The sequence below is a fragment of the Hypanus sabinus genome, chromosome 24, assembly GCF_030144855.1.
Source record: "Hypanus sabinus isolate sHypSab1 chromosome 24, sHypSab1.hap1, whole genome shotgun sequence".
NCBI classification, from domain to species: Eukaryota; Metazoa; Chordata; class Chondrichthyes; order Myliobatiformes; family Dasyatidae; genus Hypanus; species Hypanus sabinus.
In genome coordinates this window covers 23,028,028-23,045,818 of record NC_082729.1, presented here as the reverse complement: position 1 = coordinate 23,045,818, position 17,791 = coordinate 23,028,028, and the positions used below count along the sequence as shown (strand labels likewise).

The 17,791-nt window shown below is 56.7% G+C and overlaps 2 protein-coding genes across 2 annotated transcripts; one reads left to right on the top strand and one right to left on the bottom strand.

Moving 5' to 3' along the window:
- Positions 1-819: 819 nt before the first annotated feature.
- On the top strand, positions 820-10,355 carry LOC132380775 (C3a anaphylatoxin chemotactic receptor-like). The gene is made up of 2 exons (XM_059949762.1): positions 820-951; positions 8,664-10,355. Exon 2 carries the CDS (start codon positions 8,671-8,673, stop codon positions 9,706-9,708), a length of 1,038 nt encoding a protein of 345 aa, XP_059805745.1. The 5' UTR covers positions 820-951; positions 8,664-8,670; the 3' UTR covers positions 9,709-10,355.
- Positions 10,356-16,290: 5,935 nt separating this feature from the next.
- On the bottom strand, positions 16,291-16,950 carry LOC132380699 (C3a anaphylatoxin chemotactic receptor-like). The gene has a single exon (XM_059949686.1). It carries the CDS (start codon positions 16,948-16,950, stop codon positions 16,291-16,293), a length of 660 nt encoding a protein of 219 aa, XP_059805669.1.
- Positions 16,951-17,791: the final 841 nt, after the last annotated feature.

Below are 17,791 nucleotides of genomic sequence, written 5' to 3'. Positions count from 1 at the left end.
GGGAGTGTGTGATGGGACGGTGTGGAGGGAGCTTCACTCAGTGTCTGACCCCCGGGAGTGTGTGATGGGACGGTGTGGAGGGAGCTTCACTCTGTGTCTGACCCCGGGAGTGTGTGATGGGACGGTGTGGAGGGAGCTTCACTCTGTGCCTGACCCCGGGAGTGTGTGATGGGACAGTGTGGAGGGAGATTCACTCTGTGTCTGACCCCGGGAGTGTGTGATGGGACGGTGTGGAGGGAGCTTCACACTTGTCTGACCCCGGGAGTGTGTGATGGGACGGTGTGGAAGGAGCTTCACTCTGTGCCTGACCCCGGGAGTGTGTGATGGGACAGTGTGGAGGGAGCTTCACTCTGTGTCTGACTCCGGGAGTGTGTGATGGGACGGTGTGGAGGGAGCTTCACTCTGTGTCTGACCCCGGGAGTGTGTGATGGGACGATGTGGAGGGAGCTTCACTCTGTGCCTGACCCCGGGAGTGTGTGATGGGACGGTGTGGAGGGAGCTTCACTCTGTGTCTGACCCCGGGAGTGTGTGATGGGACGGTGTGGAGGGAGTTTCACTCTGTGTCTGACCCCGGGAGTGTGTGATGGGACGGTGTGGAGGGAGCTTCACTCTGTGTCTGACCCCGGGAGTGTGTGATGGGATATTTACCCCTTTTTCTCTCTTTCCGGAACTCCTGTGGTTTCTCTTTGCCGTCCCCATCTGATTCAGTTTGAGGAACTGAGCTAATAAACCGGAGATTTAAAAAAAAGTGATGAAGAAATACTAATGTGTTAATAAAGGACTGCGGACAGCCCTTCCGTTCGTTTCTGCACAGTTCATCTTCAGCATTGGTTGCTGTGGTCGCAGCAGTTTGGGATCTGAGTCCAACTCTCCCGAGCTGCCCGGGGGGACGGAGTGAGCCAGAGATTCCGGGGAGGCTGAACTTCATCGAGAGGGAGAGCAGGCTCCAAGGTGAGTCGGTGGGGGCCCAGGAAGGAATGCAGGAGCTGTGGTCCCTAGGGGCCCACAGCAGATGATGAATGGTGGGGAGGGAGAGGAGGTGGGGTGGTGTTGGGGAGGTGAGGATGGGGGAGTGCACTGCGTTCATTTCAGTGCGGAGGGAGTGCCGTGCTGAGGGTGAGGAGGTGAGGAGGGCGTGCCGTGCTGAGGGTGAGGAGGTGAGGAGGGAGTGCCGTGCTGAGGGTGAGGAGGTGAGTGGGGAGTGCCGTGCTGAGGGTGAGGAGGTGAGGGGGAGTGACATGCTGAGGGTGAGGAGGTGAGGGGGGAGTGCCGTGCTGAGGGTGAGGAGGGAGTGCCGTGCTGAGGGTGAGGAGGTGAGGAGGGAGTGCCGTGCTGAGGGTGAGGAGGTGAGGAGGGAGTGCCGTGCTGAGGGTGAGGAGGTGAGGGGGGATTGACGTGCTGAGGGTGAGGTGAGGGGGGAGTGACGTGCTGAGGGTGAGGAGGTGAGGGGGGATTGACGTGCTGAGGGTGAGGTGAGGGGGGAGTGACATGCTGAGGGTGAGGAGGTGAGGGGGGAGTGACGTGCTGAGGGTGAGGAGGTGAGGAGGGAGTGACGTGCTGAGGGTGAGGAGGTGAGGGGGAGTGACATGCTGAGGGTGAGGAGGTGAGGTGGGAGTGACGTGCTGAGGGTGAGGAGGTGAGGGGGGAGTGCCATGCTGAGGGTGAGGAGGGAGTGCCGTGCGGAGCGTGAGGAGGTGAGGGGGGAGTGCCGTGCTGAGGGTGAGGAGGTGAGGAGGGAGTGTCGTGTTGAGGGTGAGGAGGTGAGGGGGGAGTGCCGTGCTGAGGGTGAGGAGGTGAGGAGGGAGTGTCGTGCTGAGGGTGAGGAGGTGAGGGGGAGTGACATGCTTAGGGTGAGGAGGTGAGGGGGGAGTGCCGTGTTGAGGGTGAGGAGGTGAGGGGGGAGTGCCGTGTTGAGGGTGAGGAGGTGAGGGGGGAGTGCCGTGCTGAGGGTGAGGAGGTGAGGAGGGAGTGCCGTGCTGAGGGTGAGGAGGTGAGGGGGGAGTGCCGTGTTGAGGGTGAGGAGGTGAGGGGGAGTGACATGCTTAGGGTGAGGAGGTGAGGGGGGAGTGCCGTGCTGAGGGTGAGGAGGTGAGGGGGGAGTGTCGTGCTGAGGGTGAGGAGGTGAGGGGGAGTGACATGCTTAGGGTGAGGAGGTGAGGGGGGAGTGCCGTGCTGAGGGTGAGGAGGTGAGGGGGGAGTGCCGTGATGAGGGTGAGGAGGTGAGGAGGGAGTGCCGTGCTGAGGGTGAGGAGGTGAGGGGGGAGTGCCGTGCTGAGGGTGAGGAGGTGAGGAGGGAGTGCCGTGCTGAGGGTGAGGGGGTGAGGTGGGAGTGCCGTGCTGAGGGTGAGGAGGTGAGGAGGGAGTGTCGTGCTGAGGGTGAGGAGGTGAGGAGGGAGTGCCGTGCTGAGGGTGAGGAGGTGAGGAGTGACGTGCTGAGGGTGAGAAGGGAGTGCCGTGCTGAGGGTGAGGAGGTGAGGAGGGAGTGCCGTGCTGAGGGTGAGGAGGTGAGTGGGGAGTGACGTGCTGAGGGTGAGGAGGGAGTGCCGTGCTGAGCGTGAGGAGGTGAGGAGGGAGTGCCGCGCTGAGGGTGAGGAGGTGAGGGGGGAGTGCCGTGCTGAGGGTGAGGGGGTGAGGAGAGAGTGCCGTGCTGAGGGTGAGGAGGTGAGGGGGGAGTGTCGTGCTGAGGGTGTGGTGAGGGGGGAGTGTCGTGCTGAGGGTGAAGAGGTTAGGATGGAGAGTCGTGTTGAGGGTGAGGAGGTGAGGAGGGAGTGCCGTGCTGAGGGTGAGGAGGTGAGGAGGGAGTGCCGTTCTGAGGGTGTGGTGAGGGGGGGAGTGTCGTGCTGAGGGTGAGGAGGTGAGGAGGGAGTGCCGTGCTGCGGGTGAGGACGTGAGGGCGGAGTGCCGTGCTGAGGGTGAGGAGGTGAGGAGGGAGTGCCGTGCTGAGGGTGAGGAGGTGAGGAGGGAGTGTCGTGCTGAGGGTGAGGAGGTGAGGAGTGACGTGCTGAGGGTGAGAAGGGAGTGCCGTGCTGAGGGTGAGGAGGTGAGGAGGGAGTGCCGTGCTGAGGGTGAGGAGGTGAGTGGGGAGTGACGTGCTGAGGGTGAGGAGGGAGTGCCGTGCTGAGCGTGAGGAGGTGAGGAGGGAGTGCCGCGCTGAGGGTGAGGAGGTGAGGGGGGAGTGCCGTGCTGAGGGTGAGGGGGTGAGGAGAGAGTGCCGTGCTGAGGGTGAGGAGGTGAGGGGGGAGTGTCGTGCTGAGGGTGTGGTGAGGGGGGAGTGTCGTGCTGAGGGTGAAGAGGTTAGGATGGAGAGTCGTGTTGAGGGTGAGGAGGTGAGGAGGGAGTGCCGTGCTGAGGGTGAGGAGGTGAGGAGGGAGTGCCGTTCTGAGGGTGTGGTGAGGGGGGGAGTGTCGTGCTGAGGGTGAGGAGGTGAGGAGGGAGTGCCGTGCTGCGGGTGAGGACGTGAGGGCGGAGTGCCGTGCTGAGGGTGAGGAGGTGAGGAGGGAGTGCCGTGCTGAGGGTGAGGAGGTGAGGAGGGAGTGTCGTGCTGAGGGTGAGGAGGTGAGGGGGGAGTGCCGTTCTGAGGGTGTGGTGAGGAGGGAGTGTCGTGCTGAGGGTGAGGCGGTGAGGAGGGAGTGTCGTGCTGAGGGTGAGGTGAGGAGGGAGTGACGTGCTGAGGGTGAGGAGGTGAGGAGGGAGTGACGTGCTGAGGGTGTGAGGAGGGAGTGTCGTGCTGAGGGTGAGGAGGTGAAGAGGGAGTGACGTGCTGAGGGTGAGGAGGGAGTGCCGTGCTGAGGGTGAGGAGGTGAAGAGGGAGTGACGTGCTGAGGGTGAGGAGGTGAGGAGGGAGTGACGTGCTGAGGGTGAGGAGGGAGTGCCGTGCTGAGGGTGAGGAGGTGAAGAGGGAGTGACGTGCTGAGGGTGAGGAGGTGAGGAGGGAGTGTCGTGCTGAGGGTGTGAAGAGGGAGTGCCGGGCTGAGGGTGAGGTGAGGAGGGAGTGTCGTGCTGAGGGTGTGAGGAGGGAGTGCCGGGCTGAGGGTGAGGTGAGGAGGGAGTGCCGTGCTGAGGGTGAGGAAGTTAGGATGGAGTGTCGTGTTGAGGGTGAGGAGGTGAGGAGGGAGTGCCGTTCTGAGGGTGTGGTGATGGGGGAGTGTCGTGCTGAGGGTGAGGCGGTGAGGAGGGAGTGCCGTGCTGAGGGTGAGGAGGTGAGGAGGGAGTGACGTGCTGAGGGTGTGAGGAGGGAGTGTCGTGCTGAGGGTGAGGAGGTGAGGAGGGAGTGACGTGCTGAGGGTGAGGAGGGAGTGCCGTGCTGAGGGTGAGGAGGTGAAGAGGGAGTGACGTGCTGAGGGTGAGGAGGTGAGGAGGGAGTGACGTGCTGAGGGTGAGGAGGGAGTGCCGTGCTGAGGGTGAGGAGGTGGTGAGGGAGTGACGTGCTGAGGGTGAGGAGGTGAGGAGGGAGTGTCGTGCTGAGGGTGTGAGGAGGGAGTGCCGGGCTGAGGGTGAGGTGAGGAGGGAGTGTCGTGCTGAGGGTGTGAGGAGGGAGTGCCGGGCTGAGGGTGAGGTGAGGAGGGAGTGCCGTGCTGAGGGTGAGGGGGTGAGGAGTTAGTGCCGTGCTGAGGGTGAGGAGGTGAGGAGGGAGTGCCGTGCTGCGGGTGATGGGGTGAGGAGGGAGTGCCGTGCTGAGCGTGAGGAGGTGAGGAGGGAGTATCGTGTTGAGGGTGAGGAGGTGAGGGGGGAGTGCCGTGCTGAGGGTGAGGAGGTGAGGAGGGAGTGCCGTGCTGAGGGTGAGGAGGTGAGGAGGGAGTGCCGTGCTGAGGGTGAGGAGGTGAGGAGGGAGTGTCGTGCTGAGGGTGAGGAGGTGAGGAGGGAGTATCGTGTTGAGGGTGAGGAGGTGAGGGGGGAGTGCCGTGCTGAGCGTGAGGAGGTGAGGAGGGAGTGCCGTGCTGAGGGTGAGGTGGTGAGGTGGGGGTGCCGTGCTGCGGGTGATGGGGTGAGGAGGGAGTGCCGTGCTGAGGGTGAGGAGGTGAGGGGGGAGTGCCGTTCTGAGGGTGTGGTGAGGAGGGAGTGACGTGCTGAGGGTGAGGAGGTGAGGAGGGAGTGACGTGCTGAGGGTGTGAGGAGGGAGTGTCGTGCTGAGGGTGAGGAGGTGAGGAGGGAGTGACGTGCTGAGGGTGAGGAGGTGAGGAGGGAGTGCCGTGCTGAGGGTGAGGAGGTGAGGGGGGAGTGCCGTTCTGAGGGTGTGGTGAGGAGGGAGTGACGTGCTGAGGGTGAGGAGGTGAGGAGGGAGTGACGTGCTGAGGGTGTGAGGAGGGAGTGTCGTGCTGAGGGTGAGGAGGTGAGGAGGGAGTGCCGGGCTGAGGGTGAGGAGGTGAGGGGGGAGTGCCGTTCTGAGGGTGTGGTGAGGAGGGAGTGACGTGCTGAGGGTGAGGAGGTGAGGAGGGAGTGACGTGCTGAGGGTGTGAGGAGGGAGTATCGTGCTGAGGGTGAGGAGGTGAGGAGGGAGTGCCGGGCTGAGGGTGAGGAGGTGAGGAGGGAGTGACGTGCTGAGGGTGAGGAGGTGAGGAGGGAGTGACATGCTGAGGGTGAGGAGGTGAGGAGGGAGTGACGTGCTGAGGGTGAGGAGGTGAGGAGGGAGTGTCGTGCTGAGGGTGAGGAGGTGAGGAGGGAGTGACGTGCTGAGGGTGAGGAGGTGAGGAGGGAGTGACGTGCTGAGGGTGAGGAGGTGAGGAGGGAGTGTCGTGCTGAGGGTGAGGAGGTGAGGAGGGAGTGTCGTGCTGCGGGTGAGGAGGTGAGGAGGGAGTGACGTGCTGAGGGTGAGGGGGTGAGGAGGGAGTGTCGTGCTGAGGGTGAGGAGGTGAGGAGGGAGTGACGTGCTGAGGGTGAGGAGGTGAGGAGGGAGTGACGTGCTGAGGGTGAGGAGGTGAGGAGGGAGTGTCGTGCTGAGGGTGAGGAGGTGAGGAGGGAGTGTCGTGCTGAGGGTGAGGAGGTGAGGAGGGAGTGACGTGCTGAGGGTGAGGAGGTGAGGAGGGAGTGACGTGCTGAGGGTGAGGAGGTGAGGAGGGAGTGTCGTGCTGAGGGTGAGGAGGTGAGGAGGGAGTGTCGTGCTGCGGGTGAGGAGGTGAGGAGGGAGTGACGTGCTGAGGGTGTGAGGAGGGAGTGCCGGGCTGAGGGTGAGTGGGTGAGGAGGGAGTGACGTGCTGAGGGTGTGAGGAGGGAGTGCCGGGCTGAGGGTGAGTGGGTGAGGAGGGAGTGACATGCTGAGGGTGAGGAGGGAGTGCCTTGCTGAGGGTGAGGAGGTGAGGAGGGAGTGACGTGCTGAGGGTGTGAGGAGGGAGTGCCGGGCTGAGGGTGAGTGGGTGAGGAGGGAGTGACGTGCTGAGGGTGTGAGGAGGGAGTGCCGGGCTGAGGGTGAGTGGGTGAGGAGGGAGTGACATGCTGAGGGTGAGGAGGTGAGGAGGGAGTGCCGTGCTGAGGGTGAGGAGGTGAGGAGGGAGTGCCGTGCTGAGGGTGAGGAGGTGAGGAGGGAGTGCCGTGCTGAGGGTGAGGAGGTGAGGAGGGAGTGACGTGCTGAGGGTGAGGGGGTGAGGAGGGAGTGTCGTGCTGAGGGTGAGGAGGTGAGGAGGGAGTGACGTGCTGAGGGTGAGGGGGTGAGGTGGGAGTGCCGTGCTGAGGGTGAGGAGGTGAGGAGGGAGTGTCGTGCTGAGGGTGAGGAGGTGAGGAGGGAGTGACGTGCTGCGGGTGAGGAGGTGAGGAGGGAGTGACGTGCTGCGGGTGATGGGGTGAGGAGGGAGTGCCGTGCTGAGGGTGAGGAGGTGAGGAGGGAGTGACATGCTGAGGGTGAGGAGGGAGTGCCTTGCTGAGGGTGAGGAGGTGAGGAGGGAGTGACGTGCTGAGGGTGTGAGGAGGGAGTGCCGGGCTGAGGGTGAGTGGGTGAGGAGGGAGTGACGTGCTGAGGGTGAGGAGGTGAGGAGGGAGTGTCGTGCTGAGGGTGAGGAGGTGAGGGGGGAGTGCCGTGCTGAGGGTGAGGAGGTGAGGAGGGAGTGTCGTGCTGAGGGTGAGGACGTGAGGGCGGAGTGCCGTGCTGAGGGTGAGGGTGTGAGGAGTGAGTGCCGTGCTGCGGATGAGGACGTGAGGGCGGAGTGCCGTGCTGAGGGTGAGGAGGGCGTGCCGTGCTGAGGGTGAGGAGGTGAGGAGGGAGTGCCGTGCTGCGGGTGAGGAGGTGAGGAGGGAGTGCCGTGCTGAGGGTGAGGAGGTGAGGAGGGAGTGCCGTGCTGAGGGTGAGGAGGTGAGGGGGGAGTGTCACACTGAAGGCCACTTTCTTCCCCATCCCCGTCCATTTCCCGTCTCTGCTGTGGGGCTGGAGGGTCTGTCAGGGAGGAGAACCAATGCGGTGTGTGAGGGCTCGTGAGGAGTGAGCACCGTGGTGCAGGAGGGGCAGTGAGGCAGGAGATGGTTGTGACTTCCATCCTCTCTCTCTTTTCCCTCCACCCCTCCTCTCTCTATCTATGCCCCTCTCCTTCCCACCCCCTTCAAAGCTTCCCCCCACTCTTTCCTTTTCTTCCTTCCTCTCCATCTCTTCCCCTGCCTCCTCCACCCTTTGCCACTCACCTTCCCCTTTCCCTCCTTATTCTTTCCACCGTTCCTGCATTCAACCCTCCCCCCACTTCACCTCACATCCTCCGTCCCCCTTTCTCTTTGCTTGTCCCTGCCACGTTCTGCAACCTCCCTTCCCCACACCCCATTTTACCCCCTCCCTCCTTCCCGTCACCCTTCCGTCTCCTATGCAATGCTTCCACCTATTCCTCCTCCTCTTCGCCCTCCTTATCCACTCCTCCTCCCTTCCCCTTCCCTCCTCCTCCCCTTCTCCTCCTCCTCCTCTTCTCCTCCTCTCCTTCTTCATCTTCCCCTTCCCTCCTCATCCTCCCTTCCCTCCTCCATCCCTTCTGTTTTCCTCAGCCTCCTCTTCCCCACCCTCCCCTTCCCACATCCTCCTCCTTCCCTTCCCTTTCTCCTCCACCCCTTCCTCTCATGTCCACCCATCCACTCCACTTCCTCCTCTTCCTTTCCCCTTCTCACCCTCTTTCTTCCTGCTCCTCCTCCCCATCTCTGTCACCCTCCCCTTTCCTCATCCTTCTCTCCTCATGTTCCCCTGCCTCTTCCCTCTTCGCCTCCCCTTTTCTCCTCCCCCTCTCCTTCCCTCATCCCCATCCCGTTCTCCCTTCCCCTTCCCTCTTTCCCTTTCATCTTCACTCTCCCTGTTCTCCTTCCCTCACCTCCTCCCCTCATGTTGCCTACTCGCTCTCCCATTTCTCTCCTCTTCCCTTCTCTCTACCTGTCCTTATTCTTCACCACCCCCGGTTATCTTCAACCAATCTTCACCTGTCCTCCATTCCCCGTCTCATCTGACCCTCCTTCCGTTTTTCAGCACCCAGCCTCCTCCCCTTACCCGTCCATCTCTCTACCCTCCCCCTCCCTTCAATCTTCTTTCATCCTCCATCATTTTCACCTACCTCTCCTCTCTCATGCTCTTCTCCTTTTGACCCCATCTTCCCTCTTTTCCCTCCCTCTCTCTCCCTGTCTCTTTCCCACACCCATCTCCTTCCTTTCCTCTTCTTGCCCCCTCCTTCCATTCCCAATCACCCTCAACTCCACAATATCTTCCCCTCCAGGCTCAGCATGATGTACTATGGAGATGATTACTTCTACAACATCTCTTCCTTTGGAAACAACTCCGATGAGAGCGTTCCTGAGGATTCTGGGACCCAACTGTCAACATCCGCCATCTTGTCCATCTTTGTCTACGCCCTCACTTTCCTGTTGGGTGTCCCTGGCAACGGGGCCGTCATCTGGGTGACAGGCTTCAAGATGAAGCGGAGCGTCAACATGGTGTGGTTCCTGAACCTGGCTGTGGCAGACCTGACCTACTGCCTCAGCCTCCCCTTCCAGATGGCTAACGTTGCCCTGAGGAACTCCTGGCCTACAGACAATGTCCTCTGTAAGCTCATTCCCTCGGCCATCGTCCTCAACATGTTCGCCAGTGTTTTCCTATTGACCATGATCAGCGTCGACCGCTGCCTGGCTGTCACTAGGCCCATTTGGTCCCAGACTCACCGGTCTCTGTCTTGGGTGCGTGCGGCCTGCCTTGTGGCCTGGGGCCTTGCCTTCCTCATGTGCCTGCCCACTCTGCTGACACGGAAGATGTACATCGACTCTGAGTTCGGCTTTACTTACTGCACCTTGAACTACACTGGGACTTATTTTGGAGACCGGACCAGGGAGGTGGTGGAGGTGACACGGGCCCTCTTTGCCTTCATCTTCCCCTTCCTCATCATGGCATTCTGCTACCTCCTGATCGGCCAGAAGCTGCAGAGGGGCAAGTTCGCCAAGACCAGCAAGACCAGGAAGCCTGTCCGCCTCATTGCTGTTGTAGTTGCCGCCTTTTTCCTCTGCTGGCTCCCATACCACATCTGCGGCCTAGCTCAGGCTTTCTCCAAACATCCGGCGGCCTGGGTCTGGGATAGCTTCTCCATGGGCCTAGCCTCCTTCAACAGCGCCCTGAACCCCATCCTCTATGTCTTTGCCGGCCGCAACTTCCGCCAGGTTTTCCGGCGTTCCCTGTCCACCTCGCTCCGTTTGGCCTTTGCTGAGGAGCAGACTGAGACAGCTTGCAAGACTCGCATGAAGACCATCTCCAGTATAGATGCCAGTATGTGAAGACTCATCCTCTATGTCCCACCAATGCTGGCTCCTCGGTCCGTCCTGCCATTGATACCCCTTACTCCATCTTGCCCTGTGTCACCTCCCACTATTATAGCACCCATTTCCCCCGCCCTCCGCCAGCACTCTGCCTACGAGTGTCCCAATCCTACAAGGCCCATCGTTCAAGGCCTGGTGAACGAAAATCCTCGGCTGAAAGCCAACCACTGACCCCTGCCCTGCCCACCGATTTGCCTGTGAGCTGTTCAATCCCTGAGCAACTAACTGAATATTTCCCCGTAGTTGCCAGGTAGCGTCTGATCAAAAAAAAACTTGCCCCAGCTCAAAGGACCCTCTGCGTGAGTCCAGGCCAAGTTGGTTCACTGCCTCCTGGGCCTTGCTTCCGCATTGCCATGGCGACCAGACACGACAGCTCTATCATGCTGTGACTTTTGCCCCCACACCTGCCCCCTCCATCAGATCCCCCCTCAGCCTGCCCCTCTCCGGTCTCTCCTCATAACCGAAACACTCCGTCCCGGGCAACGTCCTGGGGAATCTCCTCTGCACCCTCTCCAGTGCAGTCACCTCCTTCCTGTAGTGTGGAGACCAGAACTGGACACTGGACTCCAGCTGTGGGCTGGACAACGTTTCGGGACAGGACCCTTCACCAGGACTGTTTATTCAGTAAAAATAAAATCATGAAATAAAATTATTAATAAAATGAGTAAAAGATATCTTTATTCATCTATGGAAATGAATAAACATGACTGCTTATCTATTTCCATAGTGCCTAGGGTGCTGGGGTGGAGATACATCTCTACTAAAGGAAACGTAAGGTTCCCCTTTCCACCACCAGCCTGCAGGTCACCCTTGGGCAAGTTGCAGACCCTCCAATCAGGGTCACATGAGACCGTGGGAGCTGGTGGTGGGTGGTCATATGATCTGTATGGGGAGGGTGGACAAAACTTGATCGTCTTCTCCGGGGGCTGAGGGGAGACCTGCTGGAAGATTATAAAATCATGGGGGCTTGGATGGGATGGACAGTGACGATCAGTTTCTCCTCCCGCCCCCGGGAAGAGGGCTTCGTTTCAGGGGGAGAGGAAGGAAAGTTTAAAGGAGACGTGCTGCGTGCCAGAAGTGGGCTGCCATGGGTGGAGGTGGTAGTGGAAGCACCGGCCTGTTTAATTAATGAATTTATTGAGTTACAGAGCAGATTAGACTCTTCCAGACCTTCGTGCCACGCCGCCCAGTGATCACCTGATCTAAACCTGCCTAATCCCAGGATAGTTTATAGTAGCCAATTACCCTACCAAGCTGTATGTCTTTGGATCGTGGGATGAAACCGGATCACCCGGAGGAAACACACACTGTTACAGGGTGAAAGTACAAGCTCCGTACTGGCAGCGGCTGGAATTGAACCGGGGTATCCAGAAATGTGCTAACCATGACACTAGAGACTTCTACACACAGTGGACTCTTCGTTAGTGCAAGTATCTAATCAGCCAATCACGAGGCAGCAACCCAGTGCATAAAAGCACGAAGACATGGTCAAGAGGTTCCGACCAAACACAGGAATGGGGAAGGAAATGTGATCAAAGTGCCACTGAGTTTATGTAGACACATGATCGTGCAGGGAATGGTGGGATACGGGTCACGTACAGAAAGGATTCAGCTGAATTCAGCAGTTTGCTCAGCACAGAGATCCCTCTACGATGTCTCCCCCTGCTGCCCAAAACCGGTTCTGCAACAGCAGATGTTTAAACTGAAGGCATCTCCACACAGGCTTAACAGTGGATCCCCAGCTCCAATCCCGCAGCCGTTGTGGAGAGAACGACCCTTCAGTGAGAATGAGAGGCAAATGTACCAGGAAAGAACTCAAGCCGGGGTTGAAGGTGGCCAAAAGTCTCCTTGGTGAGTGGGATAAAAGAGAATCCCCAGGTATTGTATTGAACCAGATTCAGAATCACTGGCAGATGTTGAGCAATTTATTGACTGTGTACAATGCATTGCACTACATAACAATAGAGAAAGAACTGAATCATAGTAAGTGTGTATGTATGTGTATATACACATGGGGGAAGCTTGGGGGAAGAAACTGTTACATAGTCTGGTCATGAGAGCCCGAATGCTTCGGAGCCTTTTCCCAGACGGCAGGAGGGAGAAGAGATTGTATGGGGGTGTGTGGGGTCCTTCACAATGCTGTTTGCTGATAGCGTGTAGTGTAAATGTCCGTGATGGCAGGAAGAGAGACCCCGATGATCTTCTCAGCTGGACCTCACTATCTGCTGCAGGGTCTTGCGATCCGTGACGGTGCAATTTCCGAACCGGGCAGTGATGCAGCTGCTCAGGATGCTCTCAATACAACCCCTGTAGAATGTGATGAGGATGAGGGGTGGGAGATGGACTTCCCTCAGCCTTCGCAGAAAGTAGAGACACTGCTGGGCTTTCTTGGCTATGGAGCTGGTGTTGAGGGACCAGGTGAGATTCTCCGTCAGGTGAACACCAAGAAATTTGGTGCTCTTTGCGATCTCTACCGAGAAGCCGTCAATGTTCAGCAGGGAGTGGTCGCTCCGTGCCCTCCTGAAGTCAACAACCATCTCTTTTGTTTTGTTCACATTAAGAGACAGGTAGTTGGCTCTGCACCAGTCTGTTAGCCGCTGCACCTCCTTTCTGTAAGCTGTCTCATCGTTCTTGCTGATGAGACCCACCACGGTTGTTTCATGGGCGAACTTGATGATGTGGTTCGAGCTGTGTGTTGCAGCACAGTCGTGGGTCAGCAGAGTGAACAGCAGTGGACTGAGCACACAACCCTGGGGAGCCCCCGTGCTCAGTGTGATGGTGTTGGAGGTGCTGCTCCCGATCAGGACTGACTGAGGTCTCCCAGTCAGGAAGTCTAGGATCCAGTTGCAGAGGGATGTGTTCAGGCCCAGTAGGCTCAACTTTCCAATCAGTTTCTGAGGGATGATTGTGTTGAATGCTGAACTGAAGTCTATGAACAGCATCCGAACGTATGTGTCTTTTTTGTCCGGGTGGGTTAGGGCCAAGTGGAGGGTGATGGCAATTGCGTCATCTGTTGAGTGGTTGGGACGGTACGCAAACTGCAGGGGGTTCAGTTAGGGGGGCAACAGGGCCTTGATATGCCTCATGACAAGCCTCTCAAAACACTTCATGATGATGGATGTGAGTGCAACGGGATGGTAGTTGTTGAGGCAGGAAACAAGACTTCTTTGGCACGGGGACGATGGTGGCGGCCTTGAAGCACGTTGGAACAGTGGCGCTGCTCAGGGAGATGTTGAAGATGTCAGTGAGACCATCTGCTAGCTGGTCTGCACATCCTCTGAGCACTCTACCAGGGATGTTGTCTGATCCAGCAGCCTTCTGTAATTTTTATAAATGACCTGGTTGAGGAAGTAGAAGAATGGGTTAGTAAGATTGTTGATGACAGAAAAGTTGGGGGTGTTGTGGATAGTCCGGAGGGTTGACAGAAGTTCCTGAGAGGAGGTAGCCGAGATAATTGATGAATACTTTGCTTCAGTATTCACCAGTAAAAAGGACCTTGGCAATTATGGGGATGACTTAAAGTGGACTGAAATGCTTGAGTATGTAGACATCAAGAAAGAGGATGTGCTTGAGCTTTTGAAAGGTATTATGTTAGTTAAGTCAACAGGACCAGGCGGGATATTCCCACGTCTACCGTGGGAAGCAAGGGAGGAAATTGCTGAGCCTCTGGCGGTGATCTTTGCATCATCAATAGGGACAGAAGAAGTACCGGAGGATTGGAAGCTTGCAAACATTATTCCCTTGTTCAGGAAGGAAGTAGACGTAACCCAGGAAGTTATAGACAAGGAAGTCTTACTTCAGTGGTGGGCAAGTTGTTGGAGAAGATTGAGAGGCAGGATTTATGAGCATTCGGAGAGACATTATCTAATCTGGGATAGTCAGCATGGTGAAGCCTTACGAACCTGATTGACTTCTTTGAGATGTAACAAAACACATTGATGACGGTGGAGCAGTCGATGTAGTGTATATGGATTTCAGTGCGAGATTTGATCAGGTTCTCCATGTGAGGCTCACTCAGGAAGTAATGAAGCATGGGATCCAAAGAGGCCTTGCTTTGTGGATCCAGAATTGGTTTGACCAAAGTAGGCAAAGGGTGGCTGTGGATGGTTCGTATTCTGCAAGGAGAACGGTGGCCAGTGGTGTTCTTCAGGGATCTGTTCTGGGACCCCTCCTCTTGGTGATTTTTATAAATGACCTGGATGAGGAAGAGGAAGGTGGGTTAGTAAGGTTGTTGATGACACAAAGGTTGGGGGTGTTGTGGATAGTCCGGTGGGTTGACAGAGGTGACAGCTCGACATCAACAGGATGCAGAACTGGGCTGAGAAGTGGCAAACGGAGTTCAGCCCAGACAAGTGTGAAATGATTCATATCGCTAGGTCAAATTTGAAGAGAGAACATAATATTAACAGTAAGTGTGGAGGATCAGCTAGATCTTGGGGTCCATGTCCCTAGGACACTCAAAGCTGCTGTGCGGGTTGACAATGTTGTTCAGAAGGTGTATAGTGTGTTGGCCTTCATCAACTGTGGAATGAAGATCAACAGCCACAAGGTAATGTTACATCTATATGTAATACCCTGGGAAAGGTTTCACTGCTAATGTAGTGGTTGTTCTGTAGCAGCAGTGTTTGGGTCATGAGATAGAGATAACAGGGGCTTTTGAATATGCACCACCCAAAGAAGGGAGTGTTTTTTCTTGTTGTGTGCCTGAGAACAAGGTGATCCGAGTCTTTTGTTCGGTGAGAGATGAAGAGAGAATTTGCCTGAAAGGAGAAGTTGTAGCCAGCAGGATGGAGTGGACTTGGAGTTGAGAAAGTCCGGGGAGATTGATGGAGGACCAACGGCAGGAAAACTGTGAGCTCCAACTTGTGCACATTAGACAGTTTCATTAAAATGGGCCGTTTTCTTTTTGTTTTCTTTACTGACCCTTTAGTCAAATTAAGAATTATGAAGCTTAATTGTTTGATTCCATATGGTGTACTGTCGGTTATTTCGTGGTACTGACTCATAATGGGGGAACCGATCACACAGCATCGACATGAACAAGCGGTTTTGTTCCTCAGATTCAACCTGTTTGTGGGCCAGGGACTGTCTTCCCTGGGCTAACACCGCCGGCCGAACCTGAGGGTGACATATATAACACCTTGGTCAGACCCCACTTGGAGTACTGTGCTCAGTTCTGGTCACCTCACTACAGGAAGGTTGTGGTTTCTATAGAAAGAGTGCAGAGGAGATTCACAAGGATGTTGCCTGGATTGGGGAGCGTGCCTTATGAGAATCATTTGAGTGAATGTGGCCTTTTCTCCTTGCAGCGATGGAGGATGAGAGGTGAACTGATAGAGGTGTATAAGATGAGGAGAGGCATTGATCGTATAGATAGTCTGACACTTATTCCAGGGCTGAAGTGGTTAACACGAGGGGACATAGTTTTAAGGTGCATGGAAGTAATTACCGAGGGGATGTCAGGGGTAAGTTTTTCACACAGAGTGGTGGGTGTGTGGAATGCACTGCCAGCAACGATGGTAGAGATTTGATTGAGGTTTATAAGATTATGAGACTCATAGATAGAATAGACAGGGAGTATCTTTTTCCCAGGGTAGAAATGTCTACCAGAGGGCATGCATTGAAAGAGAGAGGGGGTAGATTCAAAGGGGATGTGAGGGGTAAGTTTTTTACTCAGGGAGTGGTTGATGCCCAGAATGTGCTGCCTGTTATGGTGGTCGTGGCAAATGCATTAGAGGCTTTTAATGCATCCTACAGTCAAAGGCACTTCGATCACATTTCCTCCTCCATTCCCATATTTGGTCGGAACATCTTGACCATGTCTGCCTGCTTTTATGTGCTGGGTTGCTTCCTCATGATTGGCTGATTAGATACTTGCACTAACGAAGAGTCCACTGTGTGTAGAAGTCTCTAGTGTCGTGGATAGCACAGTACGGGAGACCCGGGTGCAATTCCATTGCCTTCTTCTGGGTAGTGTGTTTACAAGACAGGTGACCCCGGCCATTATTAATACTCTTCAGAGATTGTCTGACTTGTGTCAGTGGTCGCATAACCAGGACTTGTGATCTGAACGGGCTGTTCATATGACCACCCACCACCAGCTCCCACGGTTTCACGTGACCCTGATTGGAGGGTCTGCAACTTGCCCAAGGGTGACCTGCAGGCTGGTGGAGGAAAGGGGAACCTTACATCTCCTTTAGTAGAGATGTATCTCCACCCCACCACTCTAGGATCTATGGAAATAGATCAGCAGGGATCTGATGGAGGGGGCAGGACTGGGGGCAAAAGTCACGGCACGATAGAGCTGTCGTGTCTGGTCGTCATGGCAATGAGGAAACTGGGCCCAGGAGGCAGTGAACCAACTTGGCCTAAACTCACGCAGAGGGTCCTTTGGGCCAGGGCTGGTTTTTTTGATCAGACGCTATCTGGCGACTGCAGGGAAATATTCAGTTAGTTGCTCAGGGGTTGAACAGATCACTTGAAAACAGGTGGTGGGGGGCAGAGGTCAATTGTTGGCTTTCAGCTGAAGATTTTGGTTCACTAGGCCATGATGAGGAAGGGGAAGATGAAGGCAAAGAGGGCCCGTGTCACCCCCACCATCTCCCTGGTCCGGTCTCCAAAATAAGTCCCGGTGTAGTTCAAGGTGCAGTAAGTCAAGTTGAACTCAGGGACTATGTACATCTTCCGTGTCAGCAGAGTGGGCAGGCACATGAGGAAGGTGAGGCCCCAGGCCACAAGGCAGACCGCATGCACCCAAGACAGGGACCGGTGAGTCTGGGACCAAATGGGCCTAGTGACGGCCAGGCAGCGGTCGACGCTGATCATGGTCAATAGGAAGACACTGGCGTACATGTTGAGGACGATGGCCGAGGGAATGAGCTTACAGAGGACGTTGTCTGTGGGCCAGGAGTTTCCCAGGGCAACGTTAGCCATCTGGAAGGGGAGGCTGAGGCAGTAGGTCAGGTCTGCCACAGCCAGGTTCAGGAACCACACCGTGTTGACGCTCCGCTTCATCTTGAAGCCTGTCACCCAGATGACGGCCCCGTTGCCAGGGACACCCAACAGGAAAGTGAGGGCGTAGACAAAGATGGGCAAGGTGGCAGATGTTGGCAGTTGGGTCCCAGAATCCTCAGGAACGTTCTCATTGGAGTAGTTTCCAAAGGAAGTCATGTTGTAGAAGTAATCATCTCCATAATACATCATGCTGAGCCTGGAGGGGAAGATATTGTGGAGGTGAGAGAGGTTGGGAATGGAGGGAGGGTACAAAAAGAGGAAAGTAGAGAGGTGGGTTAGGGAAAGAGGAAGCAGGGAGCGATAGGGAGGGAAAAGAGGGAAGATGGGGTCAAAAGGAGAGGTGCATGGGAGAGGAGAGGTAGGTGAAGATGATAGAGGACGATACTGGACTGAAGGGAGAAAGGGAGTGGGAGGGAATAAACAACAGAGGAGGAACTGAAACTGGGGGATCAGGAGGTGCGAACAGAAGAGAAATGGATGGATAAGGGGAGGATGCTGGGTGCTGAAAGGCGGAAGGACGGGCAAGGGAGATGGGGAAGGGAGGACTGGTGAAGATTGGTTGAAGATGACCAAGCGGGGGTGAAGAATAAGGACAGGTGAGAGAATGGAAGAGGAGAGAAATGGAAGAGGGAGTAGACAAGGTGAAAGAAGGAGGGGAGGGAAGGGGAAGTGGGAGGGTTCAGAGAATCAGGGAAGGGGAGGGGAAGAGGGAAGGAGAGGAGGAAGAGGGAAGGGTAGGAGATGAGGGATGGGGAGGGGGAACATGAAGGAGAGAATGATGTGGAATGGGGAGGGTGAAGGAGAGGGAATGAGGAGCAGGAAGAAAGAGGGGAGGAGGGAAAGGGAAGAGGAGGAAAAATAAGAGGAGAAGGGAGGGGATGGGTGGACGAGAGGAAGGGGTGGAGGAGAACGGGTTAGGGTTAGAGGAGGTGGGAAGGGGAGGGAAGGAGGAGGAGGTGGAAAGGGGAGGTTGGGGAGGAAGAGGGAAAGTGTGGAGCAGGGAGGGTAAGAAGGAAGAAGAAGAGGG

Coding starts and splice junctions, on each gene's coding strand:
- LOC132380699 (XM_059949686.1), bottom strand. CDS start 16,950: ATGTATTATGGAGATGATTACTTCTACAACATGACTTCCTTTGGAAAC.
- LOC132380775 (XM_059949762.1), top strand. CDS start 8,671: ATGATGTACTATGGAGATGATTACTTCTACAACATCTCTTCCTTTGGA.